The sequence below is a fragment of the Podarcis filfolensis genome, assembly GCF_964270895.1.
Source record: "Podarcis filfolensis genome assembly, chromosome: 3".
Taxonomy (NCBI): domain Eukaryota; kingdom Metazoa; phylum Chordata; class Lepidosauria; order Squamata; family Lacertidae; genus Podarcis; species Podarcis filfolensis.
The window spans coordinates 88,527,985-88,547,631 of record NC_139606.1 but is presented as its reverse complement, the minus strand read 5'-3'; the positions used below and the strand labels follow the sequence as shown (position 1 = coordinate 88,547,631).

The 19,647-nt window shown below is 42.9% G+C and overlaps 1 protein-coding gene across 5 annotated transcripts in view; it reads right to left on the bottom strand.

Annotated features, from left to right (window-relative positions):
- The window catches only part of PLB1 (phospholipase B1), a 116,614-nt gene extending 97,183 nt beyond the window's left edge, over positions 1 to 19,431 (bottom strand). Inside the window, exons 1-7 of one of the 5 annotated variants that reach the window (XM_083604452.1) lie at positions 19,212 to 19,425; positions 9,813 to 9,940; positions 8,773 to 8,947; positions 5,453 to 5,669; positions 3,289 to 3,347; positions 2,281 to 2,335; positions 1,280 to 1,338 (exon numbers count right to left, since the gene is read on the bottom strand). In XM_083604452.1, the coding sequence (XP_083460578.1) occupies positions 1,280 to 1,338; positions 2,281 to 2,335; positions 3,289 to 3,347; positions 5,453 to 5,495 (216 nt within the window). In that variant the 5' untranslated portion in view covers positions 5,496 to 5,669; positions 8,773 to 8,947; positions 9,813 to 9,940; positions 19,212 to 19,425. Of the gene's footprint in view, positions 1 to 1,279; positions 1,339 to 2,280; positions 2,336 to 3,288; positions 3,348 to 5,452; positions 5,670 to 8,772; positions 9,941 to 19,211 lie in introns of those variants that run through there. The other 4 variants (XM_083604451.1, XM_083604453.1, XM_083604454.1 and 1 more) reach the window with 4 other exon arrangements.
- Positions 19,432 to 19,647: the final 216 nt, after the last annotated feature.

Genomic DNA, 19,647 nt, shown 5'->3' with positions numbered 1-19,647 from the left:
AACTTGGTGATGGTATTCCTGTTTTCGACTGGGACAAGTTCCCCCCACCCATGCAAGTTGGTGTCTCCCAGGAAAGGGGTAGCTGGCACTAGGACTGGGGTGCCCAGTTAGTGGGGGGGGGTAGGCTGTCTAGGATTTAAGGCCACTCTGCCCCCTCACCCTCTTTGTCTTTGCACGGTTTGAGAGGAAGGAGCCAGGGGGCTTGGAGCTTCATGGCTTTTAGCACTCTTTTGATGGAAGCCTCCCAGAGTGGCTGGGGAAGCCCAGCCAGATGGGCGGGGTATAAATAAATTATTATTATTATTATTATTATTATTATTATTATTATTATTATTATTACTTCTGCCCACTGCCACGTCTTAGTCCAACCAGCCAATCCACTTATGACCAACTGGTTGGTGCAGATCAGCTGGGTGGCCCATCTGAGTACAGCCAGATGATCAGTGGTAAAGGGAGATGCTGCGCAACTTAGTGACAGGCTGACCATATTTGACCTGTTCACACATTGCACGGAAAACATGTGCAGCCTGCTTCTCTACACATGTACAAGTCTTTGTGGGAAAAGAATGTACGCCCATTGATTTGTATACTCAATCGCTGTGTGAAGAGGCACACAGACTGTGTACTTGTTGAATATGACACATGAATGTGCAGCTCAACTTTTTTTGCACAGGTGTGAGCACCACTTTTGGCAATGGAAAAAGTGAGCATACAGTGGTACCTCGGGTTAAGAACTTAATTCATGCTGGAGGTCCATTCTTAACCTGAAACTGTTCTTAACCTGAGGTACTGCTAATGGGGCCTTCCGCTGCCGCTGCGCGATTTCTGTTCTCATCCTGAAGCAAAGTTCTTAACCTGAGGTACTATTTCTGGGTTAGCAGAGTCTGTAACCTGAAGCGTATGTAACCTGAAGTGTCTGTAATCTGAGGTACCACTGTATTAGAAGGGCTTGGGAAGAAAGTCAGGGCGTTCAGATGTATTTGGTTTGAGATGCTGATAGAAAAGATAGGCAGTTGGAGATACAGAAATGCTTGCTGCAGATCAAGCAGCTATTGAAGGCACAGCTACAGGAGCAGGCTCAGAAGTTGGCAACCCTAGTGCCGGGGACAGGAGGTGGAACAAACCACCCATGGAACATGGGGGGGGGACTTTAAATTTTATTTTCTATACTAAACAATAACCTCACACTACAGTCAACATCATTCATATTAAATACAGTTTTGCTGAAGAGCATGTTACCTTTGATCCCTTTTCCAATAGCGCTCATTGTTATACTCACATTTCCAAAACCTCCAATAGCAGCAACTGCTTTAATGTCCGATGGACTCAAAGTATGAACTGTAGAGGTAAGATGTGGACTGCAGTTTAGATAAATAGCAGTTTTCCAAATGTCTATTTGCATTGATCAAATTGGAAGTAATGTGTAAGAAGCTGCAATTAATATTTAGCATTTGTATCAGGGTTTTCAGAAAGGTTTTTCACAAAACTTTAAGAGCTCTGTAGATCTTTAGCACTGCACTTATCCTTTAAGTCCAAGTGTGTGTGCACATGCTTGCTTGCTTACCTTATGACTAGCACTGAAGACTACTTAAATGAATGAAGTGGTAACTATTTTTAGCTGCTGTTATGCTATGTTTGTAAATTGCCTTGAGACACATCATGTAAAAGGTTATCCATAAATCAATTAATTAATGCACAAGTACACACATACATTAATCCCACACTCAAAGTATCCATTTCTTTGACATCCAGAAAAGTGAACCAAGAACTCTGAAATATATTACCAAATTCTCCCCCTGAAGGGGATAGGCAAGATCTTCATTTACATTTTGGGCCCCCCCAGATTGTTGAGAAATAAGGTTCCATTATGTCTTATTTTCATGTGGTCTGACTGTTGTACATTATATACAGTGCAGTCCTGCACATGTCTACTCAGAAATAAGCCCTATTATGTTAAATGGAACATATTCTCAGGTACGTGTGTGAAGGACTGTAGCATAACAGTTTAAAAAGTTTGTCTAAGCTTCCATACACACCATACGTTTAAAGCACCCCCCCCAAAAAAACCCACACACACCCTAGGAACTGTATTCCCAAGAGACCTCCCCAGCATCCTTAGCAAACCACAGTTCCTAGGATTTTATAATGGGGGGGGGTTAAATGCATGCTGTGTATACAGTCTAAGACTTGGGAGGGGAAAGTAAGCATAACTCCCAAATTTCGTATTCAAGTCAGTGAATGTCTTCTTCTGCTCTAAATATGTATTTCAAAAACAGATACCTGAAGATGAAGATGAGTGAGGGGAACTTAGCATCTTGCAGGAGAAATGCAAAGGCTGAAAGAAGAAACAAGCATTTTAAAAACAAAATTTAGGGTAAGGCACTAAAAGGAACCGAGGCATGGTTATAGATGAGCTTTCTGAGAGCTCTCTTTCCCCGAAATAAAAAAAAAGAAGACCACAGTATCATTTTTGGAAAGTAAGAGGCAGCAATATGGCCGCCCACGCTCTGTAAGTCAGATATTTGCTGTTACTTTCCACACACATTTTAAAAAGGTGCTCTCTCTTTCCAGTCTGAATTTGGTTCTGTCTCCCATAAGACCCACGTCTATTCCAGCTATCCTTTAGGAAAGCTGTGTGGTCTCTCTGAGGTTTCATTCAGTGGTGAGGAAAGAAAATAAGAAGCCTTGAAAACTCTTCAGCCACTAGTTTCCCAGGCTGTGGGGTGGACCTTCCTGGTTGTTGGGACAAAGTAGAGTCAAGGAATGATGTCTTGTGGTGGAATGGGATCCTCAGCTGTTTTGAGGACCTTCTCCTTCCCTGGAAAATCTTTCTCTGAGTCAAGATGGCTCCTTCTCCCTCCAGTCAAGGCCTTGCACTATAGCTATATCTGCATCCAATGAAAAGATGAGATAGCACACAACCATAAGACCCTGGTGTGGGTGGGTCTCGTAGAACATGTCGTAGAACTTCACGTTCTTAGAACATAAAGTTCTATGATAGGAGATGATCCTGTAACATTTCCTCATTCCCTTTCGGCAGCTGAGGCTTGGTATTGTAGCTCTGAAGAGGTCTCGACAGAGGGGCTGTCATCTATGCATGCAAACCTAAGACTGCATGCATAACCTAAGACAGAATTGCAGGCAAGAGCCTCCATGCATTCACCTGTAGTTATTGCTGGGCTGGGGCCTCAAGTGGAAAACTAAGTTTTAAGAAAGCCTAAGTTCGTAAAGTCTGAGAAACATCAATTACTCCTTTCTTCCTGCCATCATGCAGAAACAGGCACTTGCCTCAGTTTCCATTTCTTCCTTCGTATCATTCTTGGGTGTCAGAACACGAGCTGCAGTCCCTAGAAGACGAAGAAATATGGGTTTTGTTTTATTTCCTTGCTCCCCCCCCCCCTGCAATCTATGGCTGTTGATGCATATGGCTGCTTTATTTTTGTGAATTTATGCATTCATTTGCTAATGTCAGAGGCATTTTTAACACTAGTAAATCACAGGATGCAAACAGAGAGGGTAAACATGTGCATATAGCTAAATAACAGCCTGCGTATTTTTCACTGTATTTCAAGTAGAGATGATTACGGCCCTAAGATTTCAATCATTTCCTTGGAGTAAGCTCCATTGAACTTAATGAGGCTAACGTATGACTGGACATGCATAGGATTGCACTGCAAACTATTATCTGAAGAAGGAAAAAGGACAGTTGTGCTGTAAAAATTGGACCTAGAAAGAAGAATTTGTCTAACCCAGACATAGGGAACCAGCTGCCCAGTCATCATCCTTGGCTTGGACTGACGGGAACTGGTGGAGTCCAGCAAAATCTGCAGAACCATAAGTTCCTCATTCCTAGTCTAAAGAAAAACGTTATAATTCTGTCAGGTAACTCTGATTTTGAACTTTTAATAGCAAAATTGCTTAGATGATTTGGTCTACATGGTGCTATTTATTTGAGTATATCCACACTTCAAATCTAGTGGTAATTCAAACTCCTGATGGGGAAAGCAGCTATCAGCAATCTGCCCCCATGGTCACAGGCAACATGTCCCTGCTCTTCCACCTTACAACACACAGACATCCATCTTGGATATAGAGAATTTTTTTGGGGGGGGGAGTGGTAAGATTTAGGTTAAGGAATGACAAAGGAGGAAAGGGTAAAATACCTTATTCCCAAAGCATCACTTCCTCAGGCTTCAAAGTAGCTACAGCATACATCAAATTAGTTCCAAAAAAGAAGGGAAATGGGAGATCCTAATCATATCTCTTTCCCTGCACCTCCAATGTCTGATATGGCCCTTGTCCACAGATCCTAAATTGCCATTCATCTTCTTAGTTCCAGAGGTTTTGTTTTTTGTTCTGCCTTTTCCAGTCGATTATTGGAGGTCCCAATACAAGTGGTTCCTCCGGACAACCTGCTTATTGAGCAATCATCTGGATTTGTTTACACGGAGGTTATATGTCCCTGTCAATCAGTCACTGTTCTACACCTTGTTGTGCAGATATTTCCCAACCACTTTCCTAACTGCAAACCCACCAAAATTTAAAAGCAATTGTGTTCTACCAGAGCACTGTCATCTACCTTATTTGCACAAACATAGCCCCTCGCCCCAGACATCATTTTTATTGTGCACGATGATTTGTGCTCATGATGGTATGGGGGGGTGACACTCAGTCCTACTTTCAGTATTGTCTGAACCTGCAAAGGTTTCAGAGCAGACATACAGCTTCATTTCCAATCAATGCATGTCTCTTAACTCCCTGCTGAAATCCTGTAACTTTTCACATCGCAAACATTCCAAATTTTGTTTGCTTTTTTGTTCTGCCTTTGTTGCACTATAGCACCACAATGTCCTTCCAGACAGCAGAAATGCGTAACACTGAAGAAGCATTGCAGAATTAGTGTAGTCGTAGTACTTATGCACCCTTCATCCAAGGTCCCAGTGTGCGTTGCAACAATTAAGCCACCATGTTAAAAATGGTTTAAAACAATTTGCAATAAGCTGGGTCCTAAAAATATGCATATCAAGTGTCAAATTCAGGGTAAAGAGATGTGTTGCGTGAACAAAGCAAAATGATGAGTGGTCAGTCTAGTATCAATTCACTGCTAATGCACTATTATCACATCAAATCCTCCTTGTGATCAACTCCTGCTCATAAACCTTTGTCCCCACTGTAGAAGGATGTGTGGATCCAGAATTGGCCTCCACAGTCATTTACAGACACACCACTAAGACTGTGTTCATGGAAAACAATCTTTCCCAGCCCAAGTGATTGGAGAGAGAGAGAGAGAGAGAGAGAGATCTTAGAGAATGCACCTGCCCACTGAAAGCCCTACCTCAGTCTGGAGGACCCCCTAAACGTGATATGTGATTGAATCCCTCTTGCAAAATAGCAAGTCTGGAGGTGACCAAGGCATCATATCCAGAACATTTACAGGTTATAAGGGCCTTACCTAAGACAAAAACCAACAGGAGGGAGAATGCCAGCTTCTTCATGCTTCGTTCCTTCCTTTATGAATGAACACTCCTGGAAAGGTGTGAGTTTTGATTTACAGCGACCTATGCGTGGTCATGAAACGGTCTCGTCTTCTGACTGCTTTTTATACCTTGGTGAGCAGATAACTCAACTGTCATAAATTTTATTGCCCTTTTCGCAATTGAGAAAGAAGGCTATGGGAGCAAAATGATAAAATATTAACATTTCAATGCCACTGCTTAATGTACTTTACACATTGTTACATCCTAGGAGGAGGAGGAGAAGAAGATGAAGAGGAAGAAAGAGAGAGAGAGAGAGACTAATTTGCCTTCAAATGCAGGCAGGAACTGCTTTGCAAGTTCTCTTTTTCTGTGTGTCAGTATCCCATAATATGCCCATCCAATAAATCCACACATGCTGCATTCATTACGCTCCTCCGCTCACCTGTATTTGAAAACTTCTTCATAATGGTACCAAGCTGTTTGATGCCAAGCTGCATTTGCATATCTCATCAGATGTTAAAAGAAAGATAAACCCTACACAGGATTTGTAAATCCCCAGGCACAGATTTAAAAGTGAACTCTTGAAAAGTCTGCCTTGCTTATCTTAATGAGGTAAAGGAAGTGAGCTCTTGCAAGGAAGTCTTCTTTGCATGGCTGTCCTGCAGGGTTTAACAGCACTTAAACCAAAGGAATAATAGTTCTGCCATGCGAATTATTTATTTACTCGATTTTATTTATCGTTTTTATTTAGCCCACCTTTTTGCCAAGGAGGTCAGGATATTGCAAATGGCTCTCCCACTCCCCAGTGTGTCTTCGCAAGAACCCTTCCAGGTAGGTGAGGCTGAGAGACAATAACTGGCCCAGAAGAACCAGCCAGCTTCATGGCCTTCTCAGTAGTGGCTCCCGCCCTGTGGAACACCCTCACATCAGATGTCAAGGAAATAAACAACTATCTGGCATTTAGAAGACATCTGAAGGCAACCCAGTATCCGGAAATTTTTAATGTCTAATGTTTTACCATTTTTTAATGTGTTGTAAGTCACCCAGAGTGGCTGGGAGAACCCTGCCAGATGGGTGGGGTATAAAATTAAATTGTTTCATTATTATTATTATGGCTGAGCAGGAATTGGAACCCAAATCTCCCAAGTCCTAGTCCGACATTCTAATAAAGGTAAAAGGTAAAGGACTCCTGGACGGTTAAGTCCAGTCAAAGGCGACTATGGGGATGTGGCGCTCATCTCGCTTTCAGGCCAAGGGAGCTGGCATTTGTCCACAGACAGCTTTTCAGGTCATGTGGCCAGCATGACTAAACCGCTTCTGGCACAATCAAACACTATGACAGAAACCAGAGTGCACGGAAACACCATTTACCTTCCAGTCACTGCAGTACCTATTTATCTACTGGGACTGGTGTGCTTTCGAACTGCTAGGTTGGCAGGAGCTGGGACAGAGCAACGGGAGCTCACCCCGTTGCGGGGATTCGAACTGCTGACCTAAGAGGCTCTGTGGTTTAGACTACAGTTCCACCCACGTCCCTATTCTAATTAATACCGCATACTGGCTCAGATGCAGCAATGCCTGCCTTATCTTAATATAACCCAGAAGCATACAGTGGTAGAGTGAACACTTATATGTATTCAATATACTAAAAGTATGACATTAAGAATAAATGTTAACAATAAAAATGTGCTAGCAAGCCAATTGCAAAAAAAGGTTACAGGAATGCTTCACAATTGCAAAATTATTTCTACGTTGATCAGGTTCTTTCAAGAGTTCTTAATCACAAGCATAACCTAAGTAGGCTCCACTGCTAAGTTAACCACTAGGTTAAGGTTTTAAAACATTAGCTCAATGCAGAGAAGCCAGAGGAGTTTGTGGCACAGCTGCATTGCCAGAAAAGTTCCTCTTAATATTCCCTGAGATCATCTACAAAGAAGGGAGTAGCTCTGGGCATTTAACACCTGCGGAAAAGCGCAATAGGGGGTGTGTGGGCCCCCACCCCCCCATCCCATTCAATGCGCAGAAGCCAAAACAACTGGCAGTCGAATCTTACTTCAGCACTGACAACCAGACAACATCCCTGCACTGAGCACAGCAGCTCAGTTTGGGGGCACAGTGCAGGACACACAAATCTTTCCATCCTCCAATACCTCACCAGAGCTTGCTCAGTGCCTGCTTGCTGCACACTCAAACAAAGCTCCATGCAGCAGCAGCAGCAGAGTGCATCGTAAGAGCAAAGCATTGCAGATGCACTAGGGATGGGCGACTTTATCAGCTTCACTTTCCCTCAGTTTTTCATTTTCCCAGTCTTACGTTCCGTTCTGCATATTTCCACATCCATTTGCAAAATTTTAAAGAAAAGTCCAGACACCAAGAGAGGGGGCTCCCCACTCATTTTTCCTCTGGCACAGAGCCACTTCCTGTGTTACCTTGATGGCCCATGCTTAAGGGGCCATTACCAAGAAGCTGGCCCGGCTATTCTAGCAGTTGAATCCTCCATTCGATTTTAGCCCTTGCTGGATTCAGGAATTAGAAGGGACTCAGGCATACAGCCTAACCCCATTCTCAACTCGCAATGCTACCTATTTTTGCAAAGCAATTTGCTCTAGAATATGCATTTTTGCATGTCATTTTCACTAATATATATTCATTTCTAGGCATACTTTACCCCAGTCGATGCATTTCTGTACACATTACCTGGCTGGAAAACAGCACTGAAAAATTCAGAGAACTGCGAATTTTGAAGAACGGCTATTTTGTTTCTTGTATTGTTCCAGTAAGCGCAAATTCGGTAAGCTTACCTTTAAAAGTGAACTTGGTTTAATTTCTCCCCCATCCCTAATGTACACCCAGAATTCCTTCTGAGATGCATGTCCACTTACTTTCCCAACAGTGCTGTCTACAATGTAGTAGACAGTGTTCTTCGTCCTTGGATGCCCAGATGTTATTGGACTACAACTCCCATCATCCCTCACCAGATGATGAAGATGAAGATGAAGTTGATACCCCTCCTTTTGCCCTGATGGGACTCAAGGTAGCTTCCAGCTCAGCCAGTGGCATGGATGATGGGAGTTGTAGTCTATCAACATCTGAAGACCCAGCATTGAAGAATACTGTACTAGAAGACAATAACTGGGCTAGCCTGCCCAGGCTAGCAACAAGCAAGCATCACTGATGCTAGAAGGATGGGAACGACTGATGGGGGACATGTCTCCCCCACCCAAGCTTCCACAGTCTGCCTAATGGTGGGGGCAGCTTGTGGCTGGAAGGTGGAGGAAGAGGAGGTGGTACTTACATTTCAGCATTTCCATCCAATGGGTCATTCTGAACTCTTCTCCCAAGGATGCAATGAAATGCACGGCCTCAGCTGTGTGGCATAGGAAGCTGGAGTCATGTCATTTAGCCAGCTTCTTCGTCTTCTTGCACCATTGCTTTTTGGGTCATCATGGGAAAATTCAAGTCTGCTTTGCCTTGATGGACATTGGGAAAGCCAACACGCTCAACAGAACTGAAGATTATACAGAACATCTCAGGGGAAAGCTGGAGGGTCATCCCGCCTCGCCCCGCCGCCCCGACCCACCCACCTCCTCCCGCCCCCTGCTGTGGTAATACGGTCTATCCATGCAGTGTGCTGCTCTGGAGCTAGTAAAAGCTTTCAGTGCAGGCTGGGAAGTAAATGGATTTAAAATGAAGTGCCTTAGGACAATTCACAACACAGATTTGTTTTCTATAGGTACATCATACAATCTTGGGTCTTAAGTGCTCCAGTGAGGGGAAAGGGAAAAAAAGAAAAACAAATAGGTAACAGAAGGCAACAATCAGACTGCTGTTTATGTGCATATTGAAACCAAAGCGAGTATCCCTGGGCAACTTAAAGATTGGTGGGGTCTCACTAGCACCATATTTTGTGGCCTGCCTAGTTGCCTTATATAAGCAAAGTAAAAATGCAATTTTAAGCTTAAAGAAAGGGGAGAAGAAGCACTCTGTCCAATGGTAGGGCTGGCCGTGCCAGTCTTCCCTTAATCTACCTCTAGATCTGCCTTGCCTACTCCCCTCCTTACTTTGGGTTTCATTTTCAGCTCCTATATTTCTGATCCTTTGAAAATGCCTGCTCCTCAACCCCACCAGGCAGCTAGGCTCCAGATCTTCCTGAAGGAACACCAAAGTGTTGCCTGATGTTCTCTCTGTGCATGTTAAAGGAGCACCTTCTCCCATCGGCAGGCCTTTGCTTCCTTTACAGGCGATGCCTGGGACAGCCCACAGACTATGCCACCAGTTGGAAACATTTCCTTCCCAGTCAATCTGTCAGAACAGCAGGTTCCTCACGGCACCCACCTGAGATCCGTATCCTTCCCAGCATGCAGCTGGCGAGGGCAAATGAAGCCGAGAGGAAATGGCAAGGGCTTTAGCAACATGATGGATATGGCCCAATAACTGTTCTGTCATTTCCTTTCCCATAACTGCTACAAGAAAAAAAGAAGACAGCACAATTTAGGTGGCAAGAAAGAGAAGGGCAGAGCAGTATTTCAAAGCAAAAGGTCTGCTGTAAAATTAGAATTCCAGGGACCAAATATCAAGGCAGTGTAAACACACTCAGGGGCTTAAATATAATAAACCCAGATGGGATTCTATAACCCAGTGAACGTTAGAAGCTTTTGATCCCTTAATTCAATCTAGTGGCATGAAATATATATATATGAGTTTCCTTTCCCTTAACAACAGTACAACAGCATGGCAGGTACGAGAAGGGATTAAACAGCCCAAAAGCCTCACACCACAACCCCTTTTGAAAATTGCAAATGTGAAAGAAGAAAGTGAGAAGGGGGAGAGGAAAAAACAACAACTTGAGCTCCCATTAAAAATAAGAAAAATCCATCAATCCAAATTTAAACACATACAAGCCATCCAAATAGCTATTCAAACAAGATAGTTGATTATAAGATGTGGAAAGGACAGGGAAATCTTGAGACACCTGAGTGGTTATATTCTTCCAGCCTTGACGTGTAAGTCTGAGAGCCACTATAAGGGCTCACAGGATCCACAGGAACTTAGGAAGCTGCCTTAAACTGACTCAGACTGTTGGATCCACCCTGATAGCTCAGCTGGTTAGAGTGTGGCGCGGATAACACCAAGGTTGCAGGTTCAATCCCCATATGGGACAGCAACATATTCCTGCATTGCAGGGGGTTGGACTAGATGATCCTCAGGGTCCCTTCCAACTCTAGAATTCTATGAATCCAAGAGTGCAACAATTTTTCTTCCCTGACTGGCAGCCGTTCTCCAGGGTTTTACAGACAGCCCTTCCCCACTTTTGCTATACATCTCTTAGTCCCCACCAGGCAGGAATATTGTTTGTGGTTCATTCCACATCACAACTTCTCCCCATTTCCATCTTTCCACCTCTGCAGTGGTTTTTTTTTTAACTTAAAAGGGGGGGTGGTCAAGGTGATGAAGTAACTCCTCCCAATGCGGAAAAATTGCACCATTTGGGACTTATCGGTTCAGAGGAAATGTAAGAAGTGACATGATAGAAATTTATAGAATTATTCATGGCATGGAAAGAGAAAAGTTTTTTTCTCCCTCCTTCTTATAACACTAGAATTCCAATGAAGCTGAATTGCGCCAGGCAAAAACATTCCTTTTCTCTTTGGCCTTTGGCTAATTAAACAACCCATGGCCTTTTAAACTGCTTTTGTTTATTATTATGGTATATATTTTTGTGCTTTTATATTGTAAACGGCCCTGTGATCCTCGGATGAAGGACGGTATAAAATTTTTAACAACAACAACAATTCAGGACACATAAAAGAAAGCAGATCTGGAAGGTTCTGCATGCTTTGCTAAGCTTAGGTTGTCATGGTAGATAGGTCAAGTCGAGGCCCTGTTTGTGTCTCCATGGCTCAAGTTATTTATTTTGGATTTATTTTTTACACCACCTCACTCTTGGCTCAAGCGGAGCTCCCGTGGAAACGAAAAACAACTGGAAAATAAAAACATAGACAGGCCCTTGTCCTGGCTGGCAATATAAGAGGAGCCTTGCTGGATCATGCCAAAGGCCGATTTAGTCCAGTAACGTTTTCTCCCCCATAGATCTGTGGCAGCTAAATGTAAAAATGGTAGCTCCGTCCTTAATATCTTCACTCTAGAAACTAATTTCTATCGGGCTTATTTTTATTTTAACTGCGAAGGAAAATATCCTCCAGTAACCGCACAGAAGTGAAATCACAAGAACTTTACTGCCATCTGCTGGACACAATGATAGAATTCTATGCGCCTCCAACAAGTTTTATTATTACAGTACAGTGGTACCTTGGGTTACATGTGCTTCAGGTTACATACGCTTCAGGTTACAGACTCCGCTAACCCAGAAATAGTACATCGGGTTAAGAACTTTGCTTCCGGATGAGAACACAAACCGTAACGAATTAAACACTTAACCCAAGGTACCACTGTATTACGTATTATTCATTTTTTTTATATAAGATTTTTATTAAGATTTTTACATTACAAAAAATAAAAACAAACAGAAAAAGAAAAAAAATCTTTCCATCACCTTATTTTTCATTTACTTGTTTCTTGGACCTCCTCATACCTCTCTTTTTTGTATTCCAATTCAATTTATTAGCTCAGCAATTTAGTTCCCTCTTTATTCTACCCAAATCTTTATTCTTAAATTGTTGTGATCGTGAAATTTTACTTTTATAAACCCATTTTTTTCATATTCTTTTAACCCATTACAGCTAGAAACCTCTCAATTTTAATCCAACATTATTCTAAAGTTCATTAATTTTACAATATCTCTGTAAATAATCTTTAAATTTCTTCCAATCTTCTTCCACTGACTCTTCCCCCTGATCTCGGATCCTGCCAGTCATTTCCGCCAATTCCATATAGTCCATCACCTTCATCTGCCATTCTTCCAAAGTGGGTAGATCTTGTGTCTTCCAATATTTTGCAATAAGTATTCTTGCTGCTGTTGTGGCATACATAAAGAAAGTTCTATCCTTCTTTAACACCGATTGGTCAACTATGCCCAGAAGAAAGGCCTCTGGTTTCTTCAAGAAGGTATATTTAAATACCTTTTTCAGTTCATTATATATCGTCTCCCAGAAAGCCTTAATCCTTGGGCACGTCCACCAAAGGTGTGTATTACGTATTATTCAACTTGGCCTATGCGCACCAAGTTGAATGTCACACTTTGCATCTATCTGATTGCAAACACCTATGTTTTCTGGAGTGGAGTGCTGGGTGGAGTGGGAGGCAGATCAATGGTAAAGATTTTCCAAGCTTGCAGAGTAAAAGAATGTCCCTATTTTCATCAGATAAATGTTGCAGGGTATGGTAAAGGTAAAGGGATCCCTGACCATTAGGTCCAGTCCTGAATGACTCTGGGGTTGTGGTGCTCATCTCGCTTTACTGGCCGAGGGAGCCGGTGTTTGTCCGCAGACAGCTTCCGTGTCATGTGGTCAGCATGACTAAGCTGCTTCTGGCAAACCAGAGCAGCACACGGAAACTCCATTTTCCTTCCTGCCAGAGCGGTACCTATTTATCTAATTGCACTTTGACGTGCTTTCGAACTGCTAGGTTGGCAGGAGCAGGGACCGAGCAACGGCAGCTCACCCCGTCGCGGGGATTCGAACCGACTCCCGAGCCATCTAAAGGCAGCCCTGTATAGGGAGTTTTTTATTTTTAATTATGTTTTAATATATGTTGGATGCTGCCCAGAGTGGCTGGGGCAACCCAGTGAGGTCTGTGGGGTATAAATAGTAAATGTTCATTATGGAATGGGACGTCCCTATTTTCATCGGAGAAATGTTGGAGGGTGTGAGGGAAGCAGCAAAACGGAATCAGAATGAATGCTCAATAAAGACCAGGCATAGATTTGCCAACACATGCACTTCGTGCAAGCAACTCAGGATGAATGTTGAATTAATTTTAAAGTACAATGAGGCATGGCCAACCTGGAAGACTCTGCAGCTATTTGGTGGCCATTTATTACTTATATGTCTCATGATCCAAAAAAACAAACACATATGTACTGAAGCCCCTGGATGTTGTTTGGAATCACATGTAACTTATCTCCCTACTTATTTATGATTTCCCCTTCCTATTGAGTTCTATCTTTGTGTTTCAGTCTTGCTTATAGACAGATTTAATACACCAGCTGTATGCTACTATATCATCGATGAATAATCCCATTCTTGCCCAGTTTTCCTTGGATCCTTTGTATCATGACCCGTGTTACTCATGGTTCTGTACCCTTATTACTTTTTATATTTGCATTCGTTATTAATAGAAGAAGAAAAGAAAAGAAGGGTGAATATTGAATAAACTCATGGAACTTTGAAGTGTCAGGCATAGCTCTAATGGCTTTAGCCCAAACGTAGCAGAGTTTTCCTGCACAGCGAAGAAGCTAGTTGAGGTGGAAATGACTAGTCAGCTAGACTCAGAATAACTATTTACAGGATTTATTAAAAGGAAAAATAAAAGCAGCAGAGTTTCTGCATACAAAACAAAGCAAAATAAATCCTTCCTTTCTCTCTCTTAACCATACACAGCACTCCTACTCCTAACACACCTAACACACCAAACTGTGCTAGCAATCCCTAGATAACAGCGTTGAGTGCTGGTCGTTAACCAATCAGAGTAAGCAGTTTCTAGGTCAAGCAGACCTTGGCTTTCTGCCAAGAGTAAATTGACACGGCCTTGAGTTAATTGTGTGAAGCCAGAATCTGTAAGTTTCCCATGAGAACCAATTAACAGAAACTGAACACCCCCTCACAGATTCTGCTGGACAATTAACATCAAATACACCTATGTAGGAGATTATTTTTCCAGCAAACCTAAACCCTTGCACATTCGCTTGTTCTTTACCTTTGCCAATGGTTTAGTTAACACATCTGCTACATTTTCTTCACTTGATACATAAGTACAGGTGATTACATTGTCTTGTACACAGCAACGCACATTTTGGTATTTTACAGAGATATGTTTGGAACGCGATTTGAAACCCTCTGTTTTACTTAAGGTTATACAAGCCTGATTATCAATGTAAACTTGTACTGGTTCTCCACAATTTACATTTAAATCTGTTAACAAATGCTTGAAATAAATCACCTCGTTGCACAATTCACTCAACGCGGCGTACTCTGATTCCGTTGATGACACACTTACAACGTCTTGCTTGCGTGACCGCCAGCTGATTAAAGCTCCACCGACCATTATGACTAGTCCTGTGACAGATTTTCTATCCGGCAAATTTCCCCAGTCACTATCACAGTAGCAACTCAACATTTCATCCTCTGAAGAATTTAATTGTAACATATAGCCAATTGTCTGTTTGAGGTATCTCAGAACTTGTTTTACCCCTTTCCAGGCATTTAGTGTGGGTTTTGAGACCAATCTACTTAATATGCCTACTGCATAGCTAATATCAGGTCTGGACCACTGTGCTAGATACAATAAACTTCCAATTACAGAATGATATACATCAGGATGTTCAAATTCAGGACTCTCATCTGTATGAAGTGTTTTTATGAAACCTGGATCCATAGGCACCACTGCCCCTTTGCAATCCTGCATCCTGTATGTAGTCAGTAGTTGTTTAACTTTGTTCTGCTGACTAATTAGGCAGCTGCCATCTTGGGCCCAGCACACTTCCAACCCTAGATATGTCCTAACCGGGCCTAAGTCTTTCACTTTGAACTTACTGGACAATTGCTTGGCAAACCTTTTAGTTTGTTTATCTGTTTTGCAAGCATACAATACATCATCTACATAAATCAGACAAAACTCTTGATCACTGCCTGTACCACGTACATAAACACAATTGTCAGCTGTACTCTGCTTGAAACCAAATGACACTAAGGCCTCATGGAAACATTTGTTCCAAGATCTTGCAGCCTGTTTGAGACCATATAGAGCTTTGTTTAATTTCAACACTCTATTGGAACCTGTCTCATAACCAGGCGGTTCGGCTAGATACAGGTCTTCTGATATTGATGCATGTAAATATGCAGTCTGGATATCAAAATGGTTTAACAGGAGTTTTCTCTTTGCTCCAAGCGTTAGAATCAGCCTTACACTGTCCCCCTTAGCAGTAGGGGAAAAAGTCTCGTCATAATCTTTTCCAGGCCTCTGAGAGTATCCTTGAGCCACTAAACGAGCTTTGTATTTGTACTCTCCTGTCACCAGAGGTTTAAGTTTGTACACCCACCTGCAGCCTACAATCTTTGCCCCCTCAGGCGCTGCTACTGGTGTAAAAACCTTGTGCTCATTCAGAGAGGACATCTCTTCCTCCATTGCCTGCTTCCAGAGCTCTGCCTCCTCTTTTGGTAACTTTAACACCTCCTGAAAACTCTTGGGCTCTGCAATTACACTAAACACATTTGCAGTATCTGGAGAAAAACGCACCGGAGGCACTCCTTTGTTTTGTCTTTTAGATCTTCTGGGAGAAAATTTTTCTTCTGACCCACTTTCCTCCTCAGAACTACGACCTCTCTTTTGTTGCTTAGCAACTGGTCTCTGGCTAATTCCACTTTCTTGAGAGCTCTTATCTGAACTTTCCTCCCCCTCAGACTCTGATTCTCTATGTTTACCTTCAGAGTCATGAAGCTCCTGGGAAGGTTCAAACCAAACCTCAGTATTGGCATGTAGTCTCTCCCAGCCACTATGTTCACAAAAAGTGGCATTCCTGGAGATCACAATGCCATTTGTCCCTTCAGCAAAGCGGAAACCTTTTCCCAGCTCCTGGTAACCTACAAACACTAACTGTTTGGTCTTAGGATCTCCCTTCTTTCTCATTTGTTTTGGAATTAATACCCAGGCTTTTGATCCAAACACATGCAAATGGTCAATTTTGGGTTTTTTCTGAAACAATTTAAAGTATGGAGTTGTACCTATTGTTTGATGAAAGAGCCTATTTTGGAGATAACACGCGGTGAGCATGCTCTCCCCCCAATAAGACATGGGCAAATCAGCATCATCAAGCATGGCAAACATCATGTCTTGTAAAGATCTGTTTTTTCGCTCTGCAACGCCATTCTCCTCTGGGGAAAAAGCGTTCGTTTTTCTATGCCCAATGCCACGCTTTTGTAACCAATCTCTAAAAGCATTTGACATAAATTCGCCACCTCTGTCCGTCTGAATCCTTTTGAGTTTAATGGACAGAAATCTTTCCACAGATGCCACCCAGCCTTTAAACTTAGTGAACACGTCACCCTTATTCTTCATGGGAAAAACCCAAGAATAACGCGTGGCGTCATCCACAATTGTTAATGAAAAACGCGATCCACCCCTGCTTACAGCAAACGGACCAATTACGTCCATGTGAACCAGCTGTAGCGGTGACTCACTAACTCTGTCACTTCTGGGGTAAGAGACTCTGTGGGTTTTAACCTTTTTACAAACATTACAATCAAGGTACTTGTTACAACTCTTTAAATTACCCCCATCAGCCAATTCAGACATTTTTAGTATACTTTTCCAGCCAGCATGCCCCATTTTCCTATGCAATAAGTGCACACAGTTGTCATGTATAGCTTTGTTATTCACTGCAGGCTGAGATTTACTGACTACTGCTGCAACTTGAGATCCTGCTTTAAGCCAAAACAAGCCTCCCTCTGACTTAGCAGTGCCTAAAATCTCACCAGCCTTCTTAATAATGCAACTGTCTCCTTCAAAATACACTTTAAACCCAGCTTTTAGCAAACAATCTACAGACATCAGATTGCTCCTTAATGAAGGCACATAAAGTACATTTTTCAGGCATTCACGAAGACAAGGAACAAAAACTGCACCCCCCGAAATCACTTCGGAAGTACTTCCGTCTGCTAGAGCCACCTGGCTGCGCTGTGCTGAGTTCTTGGAAACAAACAATTCATCTGAATTTACGATGTGCCGAGACGCTCCCGAATCGACCACCCAGACAGCTTGTTTCTCATCAGCAATCTTGACCTCGGCGGTCACCAGCTGAGCCGACTGTTTTTGTTTGAAGAACTTCTTTTTCCGCTGCTGCTGCTGCTGCTGCTGATCTCGTCTCTGCTCCTGCACCGGCAACTGAGACTTGACCAACTCAGGACATTGTCGTTTTAGATGCGCTGAAGACCCACATCGGAAACAACGCCTAACAGCAAATGCAGACTCCTCACCGGCACGCTGCTCTTGCTTCACCCCTGGCACGGCATGAGAACTCCTTCCAAACCGCCCGCCTGTAGAAGCCTCTGCAGCCAACGACCTTTCTTGCCTCTTCTGCCACTCTTCAATCAAACACCCAGTAACGTAACTGATTGATAAATCACGCTCCTGTATGCCTTCTAGAGACAAAACTAAATTATCCCAGCTTTCCGGGAGAGAACTCAAAATAATAGCCACCTTCTCCTGCTGGTCTAATGCACAGTCTCTTTCCTGTAGCGCAGCAAACTTTAACTGTAAACTGTGCAGGTGTTCCTGCATTGTAACCCCAGGCTGTAACATTGCCTTGTACAATGCCTTGCGAATGAACAGCTTGGAAACCGCTGTCTCACGCACATGGAGTTCTTTAAGTGCTTGCCACACACCTCTAGCTGTCTTGATTCCCCTCACATACGGCAACTGGGAATCTTCCAGCCCCAAGACAATTGTGGCCCTTGCTCTTTGGTCTTTATCGAGGTCTTCATCATCAGGCTTCGCAGGAAACTTACTCACCACTTGCCAGAGACGATCCCTCTGCAGCACTGCCTGCATGCGTTCCGACCACAGCAAGTAATTGGAGTCATTCAGACGCTCAAAAGCCATCTGAACTGGTTGTGAGGCCATCTTGAGAGCGATGTCCCTGGAACCCGGAACCAGCTACTCACGACCACCGAGAGAGAAAACAGGAACCACAGCACCCAGCACTCACACGCTGCAGCTGTTGTCCTTGTGTCCACTGCGTCACCAGCTCACCACAGTCAGGAACCAGCCAGTGTCCATCTGCTGCACCAACAGGAACAACAACTTCTGGAACTACTGGAACCAACGCCGTTGATGCTGACACCACCACAACTCAGGCTGGCAGCACAATGCCCATAACCTCATGGAACTTTGAAGTGTCAGGCATAGCTCTAATGGCTTTAGCCCAAACGTAGCAGAGTTTTCCTGCACAGCGAAGAAGCTAGTTGAGGTGGAAATGACTAGTCAGCTAGACTCAGAATAACTATTTACAGGATTTATTAAAAGGAAAAATAAAAGCAGCAGAGTTTCTGCATACAAAACAAAGCAAAATAAATCCTTCCTTTCTCTCTCTTAACCATACACAGCACTCCTACTCCTAACACACCTAACACACCAAACTGTGCTAGCAATCCCTAGATAACAGCGTTGAGTGCTGGTCGTTAACCAATCAGAGTAAGCAGTTTCTAGGTCAAGCAGACCTTGGCTTTCTGCCAAGAGTAAATTGACACGGCCTTGAGTTAATTGTGTGAAGCCAGAATCTGTAAGTTTCCCATGAGAACCAATTAACAGAAACTGAACATAAACTGCTTGTGTGGAGAAGCCCTTAATATACTTCCGCCTCTGCAATTGCATAGAAATCATTGTGACCCAGCTCCTAGCAAGTGACTCTGATCCCGAGAACACTTGGATGGGTTGATTCTCAACCAATTTTCCCCATCAGTTACCTGGAAATTGCCTCAGGACGCCTCATAGGAAGCAATTCATAAACAAAATAAATTATTCTTATTTCAATGGGACTTAATCAGAGTAATCTAAACCAACCTGTTTTTGAGGGAGGCAGGGATGTGTGTTGTGCTCCTTGAGGTATCACTTAAGCAAAAGCTACCATAGATGAAATCCTGGGCACACTTATTTTGGCATAAACATGTAGATAGGAGTATACTTATGTGGGAGTAATCTTGCGCAGGGTTGCTTAGGAAATCAGCTACTGTTTTCTCTCTGACAAGAAGGAGCAAAATTACGTGACCTCAAAGATACAGCTTGTGTGCAAGACATAATAATGATGATGATGATGACGATGATGATGATGATGATGATGTTATGGTGGTGATTGTGATTGTGGTGGTGGGGTGGTGATGATGTATTATTATTGTTATTCATTGTGTTGACAGCCCTTTCTGGTTAGATGCATTTTCTGTGATTGGCCAATTCTCTGTGACATTTCTGATTTTATATTTTTCTTTAGTGCAATTTTATA